Source organism: Manis javanica, chromosome X, assembly GCF_040802235.1.
Source record: "Manis javanica isolate MJ-LG chromosome X, MJ_LKY, whole genome shotgun sequence".
Taxonomy (NCBI): domain Eukaryota; kingdom Metazoa; phylum Chordata; class Mammalia; order Pholidota; family Manidae; genus Manis; species Manis javanica.
Genome location: NC_133174.1, coordinates 53,614,450 through 53,625,202, shown reverse-complemented (window position 1 = coordinate 53,625,202; position 10,753 = coordinate 53,614,450). Strand labels below are relative to the sequence as shown.

Sequence of the window (10,753 nt, the reverse complement as noted above, 5' to 3'; positions counted from 1 at the left end):
CTTGGGTAAAAACAATTGCTCTTTCTCATTCTTTGTTTACTGAACTATAAAACAAAGAAAGAACTATGATAAATCAAATGCAATCATGTATTAAATTTTGCATAAAGTGTAAAGCTCTATGTATTTCAGTTATCATCTTCACTGTCCCTGATGCCTTTTTTGTTCTCTACTTGCCATGTAAAATAGTATTGTGGGTACTGTATAGTGAGGGTGGGCTGTCATATCACATCTTTACTCTATCTCCTGCCTGTGCTCTCTGACAAAAGTTTCAGAGAGACTTCAAATTGCAGTTCACAAAGGAATACTGCTTTAAGGTATCAAAGGGAAAGATTCTCTTCTATAAAGAGGTCCCCAAAATTTCAAGTAGATAATCTCATAACTCCATCTATCTAAAGAGTTGTGCACACAAGATCTGTGCCAATTTCTTTTTGACCAGTAGATATGCCTGAGACTGTGTCAGCCCTCTATTTCCCTCTGTAACCTTTCCTGGCATTCAGAAGTTGTTTGTCATCTATGAGCCAAAAGATGGTACCTGCTCCTCTGACTTTGAGGATTCATCTGGATTTGCTTCTTCATTTCCAGAATGCAAGCTCCACAAAGGATGGGCCAACCCATACAATATTCATCCCATCGCCATACTTTCTCTCTATTTCAAATAACAGTCACAAACTCCCAGAGGTGACAGGAACCATCAAAATCACCAAGTTAACTCTTACAATGTTCGACCAAGTACTTTATTATTTTTTTATTTTGTTATCATTAATCTACAATTACATGAAGTACATTATGTTTACTAGGCTCCCACCTTCACCAAGGCCCCGACACACACCCCATTACAGTCACTGTCCATCAGTGTAGTAAGATACTGTAGAATCACTACTTGTCTTCACGGTGTTGCATAGCCCTCCCCATGCCCCCGCTACATTATACATGCTAATGGTAAGGCCCCCCTTTCTTTTTCTCTGGCCTTATCTCTCCCTTCCCACCCATCCTCCCTAGTCCCTTTCCCTTTGGTAACTGTTAGTCCATCCTTGGGTTCTCTGATTCTGATGCTGGTTTGTTCCTTCAGTTTTTTTCTTTGTTTTTATACTCCAAATATGAGTGAAATCATTTGGTACGTGTCTTTCTCTGCCTGGCTTATTTCACTGAGCATAATACCCTCTAGCTCCATCTATGTTATTGCAAATGGTAGGATTTGTTTTCTTCTTATGGCAGAATAATATTCCATTGTGTATATGTACCACAACTTCTTTATCCATTCATCTACTGATGGACACTTAGGTTGCTTCCATTTCTTGGCTATGGTAAATAGTGCTGTGATAAACATAGGGGTGCATCTGTCTTTGCCAAACTGGGCTCCAGCATTCTTAGGGTAAATTCCTAGAAGTGGAATTCCTGGGTCAAATGGTATTTCTATTTTGAGCTTTTTGAGGAACCTCCATACTGCTTTCCACAATGGTTGAACTAATTTACATTCCCACCAGCAGTGTAAGAGGGTTCCCCTTTCTACACAACCTTGCCAACATTTGTTGTTGTTTGTCTTTTGGATGGTGGCCATCCTTACTGGTGTGAGGTGATATCTCATTGTGGTTTTAATTTGCATTTCTCTGATGACTAGTGATGTGGAGCATCTTTTCATGTGTCTGTTGGTCACCTAAATTTCTTCTTTGGAGAACTGTCTGTTCAGCTCCTCTGCGATTTTTTTAGTGGATTGTTTGCTTTTTGTTTGTTGAGGTACATGAGCTCTTTATATATTTTGGATGTCAACATTTTATTGGATCTGTCATTTATGAATATATTCTCCCATACTGTAGGGTACCTTTTTGTTCTATTGATGGTGTCCTTTGATGTACAGAAGCTTTTCAACTTGATATAGTCCCACTTGTTCATTTTTGCTTTTGTTTCCCTTGCCCCGGGAGATATGTTCATGAAGAAGTCGCTCATGTTTATGTCCAAGAGATTTTTGCCTATGTTTTTTGCTAGGAGTTTTATGGTGTCATGACTTACATTCAGATCTTTGGTCTATTTAGAATTTACTCTTGTGTATGGGGTTAGACAGTGATCCAGTTTCATTTTCTTACATGTAGCTGTCCAGTTTTGCCAGCACTATCTGTTAAAGAGGCTGTCATTTCCCCATTGTATGTCCATGGCTCTTTTATTGTATATTAATTGATCATATGTTTAAGTTAATGCCTGGAGTCTCTATTCTGTTCCACTGGACTGTGGCTCTGTTTTTGTGCCAGTACCAAATTGTCTTGATTACTGTGGCTTTGTAGTAGAGCTTGAAGTTAGGGAGAGAACCCCGCCCCCCTACATTATTCTTCCTTCTCAGGATTGCTTTGGCTATTTGGGGTCTTTGGTGTTTACATATGAATTTTTCCAAGTACTTTAATGTACAGGACTTTCTTCTTAAAACATGGAAAGGACAGTCAACATTCCCTTCATTTCAAGTGTGCCATGAATTTGGAAGACTGGTTTCCTGGAAAGATTCTGGCTCCAGAAGTTATAGGTACTCATGGCAAGAATATTCTATCCAAACACTGCTCCAAAATAGTTCACTGCCAAGTATAATGAAACGAGTTTTTATCTTCAAATTCCATGCTACACATTCTCCATGATGCCTATGTTTTTCATCCTTCATTTAAATGTAGACTATCTTCACAGGGCACTTCACAGATTAGAGTGAATTTACTTATTTCGTAGAGAACAGTAGAAACCTCATTAATAAGTTTTACTCTTGTTATATATTTTTAAAAAAGGATCAACTTTTAGAAACTTTCAGACTTCCAAATCTCCATGGGTGATGTAATCTATCTATTGAAATTTGTGATATGGGATACTAGGGAACTCACCTAGTCCCAGGTGCCCAAGTGGAGCAAATAAACTAAAGAAAAGAGATAGCATATCACTTCCATGCAAATAAATAAGTGAAGAAATACTCAGACAGCTTGATTCCATCCTCTACCACTCTAATACCCATGCCCTTTTGACAGTGGGGTCAGCTGCTAGTCCATGGCTTGCTGGGAGTGCATTCTATATGTGTGGTTGTGGGATTCAGTTGTTATTGCTTGAGGGACAGAAGCTTAAAGCTGTCATCCAGGATGGATCTCCTGTTGCGCCGTCGCTTTCTCTGTTGATGCTGGTACCAGACCACACCACCAAGAGCCAAAACAATGATCAAGAGAATGACACCCATGGCAATCAAGACAGAAGCAAACATCTCGATATCCTCTACAGGGATCTCCATGCCCAGCATCCTCACATTTTCTTCTCCAATGTCTTTGGAGATTACTGCTGAAATGGAACAATAAGAAAATAGGAACTCTGAGCTGGAGAGTACTCTAAAGTAGCACCTTTTGTACTAAGTCCTGGGATAAATATGTGTATCCAAATATGACAGAGGAGCTGTCCTTATCCCACAAAAGACCACTTGAGAAAGTCAGATTCAAAGGTTACAGAGAATCAGAGTGTAAGATACCATGGATGAAAATTCCTTAGGTATCATTGAGACCCCAATACTCCTATGGAAAGAGCTAAGACTCATAGTAGAACAGGCCTTGATATATTTCTTCAAACATATAAAAGACTAGGATGTAGAAAAAATATAATTGGATTTTGTTCACATGGTTCCATAGGATAGAACTGAGAGCAATAAGTGGAAATTCCAGGGAAGCAGTTTAACTCAGTAACCTAGCTGACAAATGCTCACTTTGGTTGTTGGACCATGAAAATAGCCTTCCACTGTGTAGCCTGGTTTCTCACTTCTTTGGGTCATGATAACACTGATGTCACCCTAATCTTCCCAGGTGAAACATCTAGTTGTCTTAGCTTCTGGCATAGAAACTTTTGATGTTCTCCACAGAGTAAAGCTCATACTCAAGCCAGGCATTCCAACTCTCAAACAGGTTCTAATCTACCTTTTTAGCCTTACCTACTACCCTTCAGCTAAAGCAACTCATTCTTTATTACAAGAATAGGTCATCTTCTTTCAGTCTTTTAAGACTTTCTGAATACCCTTCCTTCCTTCTCACCTTTCTATACCCAACTTAAATGTTACAGGTCTCTGTAAAGCTTTCTTTAATTCAGATGGAAGATAATAGTCCTTTCTTCCATGTTCTCCAAGTATCTGTACTCTTTGTGTTCCCACAGGTTACTTGCTTGGGACAAGGACTTTGATACCCCCTCAGTTCTGGACTTCAGTCAGGATCACCTTTTATAAAATGGGGTTAATAACCACACTTAACCATGAGGTTTATTGTGAGTTAATATTCATGAGATGTTTATCATTGCACCTAGAATATAGCAAATGCAAATAATTAAAAGCTGTTATTATTGCTTGGCCTTTCTTACAGCATATAAAATCCAGCATTTCATTCATTGTTTATTTGTCTCATTCCAATTTTAGATACAAATCTCTTGGAAAGTAGTAACTATGTCTTCATAGTTTCAGTGTTCCTGCAACTCAGTACATATTTGATTAATGCTATTACAGAATTGGGATAAAATCAAATATAATGAGTTCAAACAGAACCTGAAAAACATTCTGAGTTTACATTCTATGATTTCTCCTCTTGTTACCTTGGACAAATCATTTTTCCATCTGTCATTTTCTTATGTAGAAAATTACAAAGGTTTATTAGATCAACAATTTTAAGGTATTTTCCCCCACTATAGAACCTTTAACAAATAAAGAGCTTGTAAGAATCCATGCGTGTGTGTACACACAAATATGCACATATGTGTATACAAATATATACATATGCATATATATCTGTGTTTGTATATATACAAATACATATATATATATATACACAAATACATATATATATATATATATATATATATATATATGGTACTCTATTCTCTCAGCCTCACCTTACCTCTACCCAACCCCTCCAGGACATATCCTAGTCCCCTGGTTGATACCTTATACGATACTTATGCAGATCAGTAGAACCTTTCCAAACACATGAAAAATCTTCCAACTAATTTGATGATCTCTAATGTCTCTTCTAGCTCTCATAACTTTCTGAATCTTTCTCAATCCAGGTAAAGATGGGGTGGAGCATAAAAGCACTATCTTGTCATAGGATTGGTAGGAAAAGAATCTCTAATTTCCTGAGGGGCAGAAATAAGTAGTTCCAAGAGTCAACTATTCAGTATTCCACAGATTCAAGAATAAAATTAGCTGGTACAAAACATATGATATTTGTTCTAGCTTCACACTGTTCCTGTGGGAATTTTTGTATCTCTTTTATAGCTCCTTTATACCCAGACCAGCAATACTTTGAATTTTCTTCCCCATCAGGCTGGAAGCTAAGATCAGCCTTCAACTGGGTATGAGGCTGTTTCCCCCAACTCAGGAAGCTGGGGGTAGGGGCTAGAAATAATCAGCCTGCTGAAGGAAGGTTAACTCTGGGTTCCTGGCTTCTGAAATCTTACAGATGCATCTTAGAAGCATCTCAGAATGCTTCCTACTAATATTGTGGTCCACATTTTGGTCATGTGCATCCCATCTTCTAAGGACACTGGACCTCCTCCCCAAATGCATACCACATATAACTACCCAGGCATCATTCTCCCTACCTTTTCTAATTTCATTTGTGATGGTGGTAGTGCTTAAGTGTTCTGGAGAAAAAAAAAGACAAGAGGTTAATACTGTTATTCTTTCTACTAATCCACAAGCATAACTTTAGGAGGTTGGCATTGGATGGAGGAATCTCTCTGTAGTATAAAACCAAAACGGAGGTGCCTAGAATTAAATAATTTATGATCAAAGTCAGTATTCATATGTGGGTTTGATTTTGAGTAGTAACACAAAATATGAGCAATATCATAGGCTTAACAGTCCAAAGGCAAGCCATACTTCTGTCATTATATACATATTTATTGGCATTTCCCTTATTGCTCATCTCATTATTGCTCTCTTTGCCAGCCTTTCCCACCCTCTCTTCAGGAAGCCCCTGCTCTTTGTCAAATATATATATCTCTACATATTCAACCTCTTCTTAATAACATTTCTTCCTTTCTTTGATTTAATGAGGCTGAACTCTTCTTTAAAGGCTATGCTTCCTTTTCATCCTTATCAATACTGCTCTGAGATTACTGTTCCTCCTTTTTTTGTAAAGATTTATCTCTTTTATAGGCACATCTGATTTATCTAGAAAAAACACCACCACTTCTTCTAACTGTGTACTCACAATTCTCTTCATTCACGGAAGTATTTGTTACCTAGCTCAGTCTTCCTATTCCTCAATTACCATCATGAATGTTGACCCTTCCAACCCTCAAGCCTCAAATTTTGGGGGCCTTTGAACTCTAACACTTTATATATCTACTCCAATTCTATTAGCCTGACCCATTGTGACATTGAACCTGTTATGCATAAATGTACCATCTCAGAAATCTAAAACCTAACATCAGCCTCCTATCCTTCCATGTTCAATGTTATTTATTCCATTTCACCTGTTATTACCCTCTCATATAGACCTCTAGCTTCTGGACCCTTCCATCTTATTCCCTACCTGCTTCATTCTGTCATTTTTCCCATGCCTGGTCAGGTTCGACTCCATGTTCTATCACTTCAACTACTATCTTACCAGGAGTGTTACAATCATCTATTGAAACCCAGCTAACTACATGTTCCACATATTTAGGCTGATATGCTGAATGCTGGTGGAGAAAAATAAAACAATTGTTCAAGATCAATATTATCTGTTTCCAAATTTAAGCCCTCAGTGTTGCCTGGCAATAATTAATTAATTTCCTATCACTCAGAGTGAACATGTTTCTATTTACCAGAGTGGTTATTTCAGACCTTTGTCCTCTCTCCTCAAACCCCTAATCCGACCACCTATCCTTCACTTTGAGCAGATGATTCTGTGTCTTCCATCACAGATGAAACAAAGACCATAAGACAGAAATATTCCACCTTTCTGTCAAGTTAATCACCCAAACCTATACACTGATCCTTCTATGTTCTCTCTACTTTTAGTAGAAAAATATACCTTATTCCAGTATAACCTTTTATTTTAGTTCTGGTTTTCATCCCCAGATTTTTCACCAGAAGCATTCTTCCAACAATTAGTCTTTTATTCCCTGTCTGTTTTCAACTCTGTCTTCTGGTTGTCCTTTTAGCACACTTGTGGCTGGAGCAATATTAAATTAGATCATAGTTGGGTGTAAACAAAGAAAAAGGCAAATGGGTAACATTTATGGGCTGGCTCATTGTCATAGATAGATATGAGCTATCCTTATTCATGGAAGTTCCGTAATGGTATGTACTGAGGTAGTCCAGATTTAGGATGACCCATTATTACACAGACACAACCTGCTGTTTTGGACCTAAGGTATCTTGATGCCACACCAATTAAGCACTTGATTTTGGTTCTAAGGACTGACAGAACAGAACAAAGAATTCTGTGTGCTTATCTGGGTTGTGGGGGGTAATACTAGCATAGCAAGTGGAAGCCACATTCTAGCGGTATGGATTAACACAAAAAGTTTTTCAAAGACATAGGAAATCATAATGTACAATTATTTGTCCCCCTCCATGTGGGTAAATAGCAGAGTTGTGTTCTACCCTGTTAAGCCTGTTGGAATATTCCAAGACAGTTTCCCACTTTCCATTACTGCTGATACAGTGTCAATGGCTGGCAATCCCAGAACACCTATCTCAGTACCACCAGTTTTCAAAGCAGCATGACATTTTTTTAAAAGCACAAGATTTAAAAAATCCCCAGATTCCTGTGGGCTACCAGAGGTTTTATAAAGCCTCTTCGAATGGAGGTGATATTAAGAACTCATTCAGGTCAAGAACACTTAGAAGTGAGACACTTAACCCTATAATGACCCAAACACAAAAATCCAACATAACCTACCCTTCTATATTATTGCTGATGAACAAAAATTGACTGGTAAAGAACTACCCCAGTTATTCCCTCTTCATATGGAAAAATAAGGGAAAAAGCTTTTTCTGCTCTTAGTAATAACTCAGTCAGGGATAAGCTGTAAGTAAAGGCCAGTATCTCTTTCCAACCTTAGACAGGGCTGTTCCAGGGCAGAAATAAATGTCTTTCACAACCCCACAAAACAAATAAATCAATTGGTGACTATTAGAATTACATTTCTCCTTTTCTATTGAAAGACTCATTGACAAGATTTCTTAAATTAGTGACTCTAATGAATTGTAAAGTAATACACTTATATTAAAATTAAATGTATTTCAAAGGACGCAAATCTGCACTAAGCACCAATGCATAGAGACCAACCAGGTTCAGGCTGGGTCAATCTATGTGAGTTCAATAGGTATCAAAGCAATTGGGAGGGAGTAGGGGTGAGAGAGCAATGGAGAATAAGAAATACTGGCTGATAAAACACTGGGGGGTTAGGGCAATGCTTGTCTTAAGTCCTGGTTCTGGGATCAGAAGAAGAGTGCAAGAGACTTCTTGGAATTATCCAATTCCTATAAGCTAGATAAAGTGATAAAATATGGTCAATCTTGGTTAGTTAGGCCTTACCTCTTTGGGACAAGACAGTAAAGAGGGTCTCCATGCCAGCATGGACATGGTCAGTAACATGGCAGTGCATCAGCCATGTACCAGGGTTACTGGCCACCATCTCCACAACCTCAAAGGTCCCTGGGAACAGATCCACAACATCTTCCCGGTAACTCTCTCCATTCTGAAAGAGACACAGAGGGTAGGAGAGAGGAAGTTATAGGTGTAGAGATCATCTCAGAGGTTATAGGAACTAAAAGACTTGGATGACCACATAAGGATCATGTGACTCCAAGAGTCCACCTTACTCATCTCCCTTATGAATCCACCCATACAAACTGAATCAACAGAGGACACACTCTCTTACTTTTTTCTTAAAGTGTCCAAAAGTAGAAGACTTTCCAGCTTCCCTGAGTGAGCTAAAAACTAGTAACTACATACTTTTAAGCAGTCTGAAATATGGAGAATTTCATTTAAGACTTGACCCCTTAGAAGGAGCCACATACTTACTTGAGGAATGGAACTCAGTTTAGTTTCTCCTCCATGCTATCTCTTTTATCAGCACATACAGGTTTTTAAGTCTGTATCAAAGACTCCAACTCTGTCTCCTTTCCCTAAGACTAAATGTTCTTCAAAACCAACATGTTGTTCTATGAAGCTCATGAATTGAAGCTCTTTTTATAATGGATTAATAACTTTCAAATATTCTGGGATGACTGTGAAATCCCTTGCCCTAAGGACCACTGCTTATTGTGTCTCAAGTCCTTGACTGAGACCTAATTACATTGATTCCTTCAATTTCCTTATACCATAAATGACTATTTATTTATTCTATTATAGAGGACAAAAGCTAAGGCCTAGAGGGAAGTGACTTATCTCTAGAGGGAAGGGATCAGTCAAACTAGAATTCCCAGCTCAGTTCTCCATGTACAAAGACCTCTCCTATTTTAATTATTATCTTGTTCCTTTCTATTCACTTATTCCTCAAAGAATTCCTCCAATCACCCCTGAGGAACTCAGCTGTCTTTCCTACTTACCCGATAGATGAAGCTCTCTGCATGGAAGTGGACAGTATGTAGGTCAATATCTTGGCCCATGGCCAGCATGTACCAGGCTACTCTGTCTCCTTGGTACATGGTAAGACCTCTAAGGTTTGCATATAGCTTTCCATTAATGGCTGTAAAAGAATAAAAAGTCTCTTAGATATTTTCTTTGATTTTTCATATAAATAGAGTTGATATATAATATTATATTCATTTCAGGTATATACCATAGTGATTCAACAGTTACACATATTATTAAATCCTCACCCCAGCTAGTATAATTATTTTCTATCAATATAGAAGGATGTTACAAAACCACTGACTATATTCTCTATGCTGTACTTTCATCCCCATGAGCAATTTATATTATGATTGAGATTTTGTGCCTTTTTATCCCCCTCACCTACTTCATTCATCCACCCCAACCCCTCTCCCATGGTATTATGCTAAGTGAAATAAGCCAGGTGGAGAAAAGACAAATGCCACATGATTTCACTTATATGTGGAATCTAAAAACTGAAAAAATAAAATGAACAAAACATCAGTAGATTGTTATATCGCTTTTTGAATATCAACTGCCACTGCCCTCGGACTAATCCCTGTCATCTTTGATGATAGCAACGACCTCCAAAATTCTCTCATCTCTATTCTGTGTTTCCTCCTCCAGTCTGTTTTCTGCATTGATGTAATCAGAGTGGTCTCCTTAAATAACTAAACTGACTATGTCATATGCTGTTTAAAATACTTTAATATCTCCCTCCTGCCCAAAAGATCAAATCCATGACTTCTTACCTTGGCCTTCCAGCAAGGTCCTTCAAAATATAGCCCCAAACCACATTCCCAGATTCATCTCCCACTATCCAACACTTATTCCAATTAGGGTGATTTCTTCACTATCTTCATATGGTCCCATATGCATGTTATTTTTGCCTTTGCTCTTGTTTCTGATTTTCCCTCCTAGAAATCTTGCCTTCCTTTATCCACTCTTTCAAGGCCCAATCTCCTCTGAGAATGCTTCCTTGATCTAGATTATCTAAGTTCTTAAGTTCTTCTCATTCTCTGCATTCCCTTCTACCTCTGAACTTCTGCAGTTTGTACTCTTTGGAACTCACTAGAAACTGCCTTCTATTTTCACCTACCTTTTAATTTGTGGAAGTTCATATTCCCAACTAGATTATAGGTTCTTAGTGAGCAGGAGATGAATGTATATAC

General features: G+C 38.1%; 1 protein-coding gene across 3 annotated transcripts in view; it reads right to left on the bottom strand.

Annotated features, from left to right (window-relative positions):
• Nucleotides 1-724: 724 nt before the first annotated feature.
• The window catches only part of HEPH (hephaestin), a 123,781-nt gene continuing 113,752 nt past the window's right edge, over nt 725-10,753 (bottom strand). For 2 of the 3 annotated variants that reach the window (XM_037017061.2, XM_037017064.2), the window contains 4 exons: nt 9,536-9,675; nt 8,520-8,682; nt 5,587-5,628; nt 725-3,294 (listed from right to left, as the gene is read on the bottom strand). In XM_037017061.2, coding sequence (XP_036872956.1) covers nt 3,062-3,294; nt 5,587-5,628; nt 8,520-8,682; nt 9,536-9,675 — 578 coding nt within the window. In that variant the 3' untranslated portion in view covers nt 725-3,061. The remainder of the gene's footprint in view (nt 3,295-5,586; nt 5,629-8,519; nt 8,683-9,535; nt 9,676-10,753) is intronic. The other variant, XM_037017063.2, reaches the window with a different exon arrangement.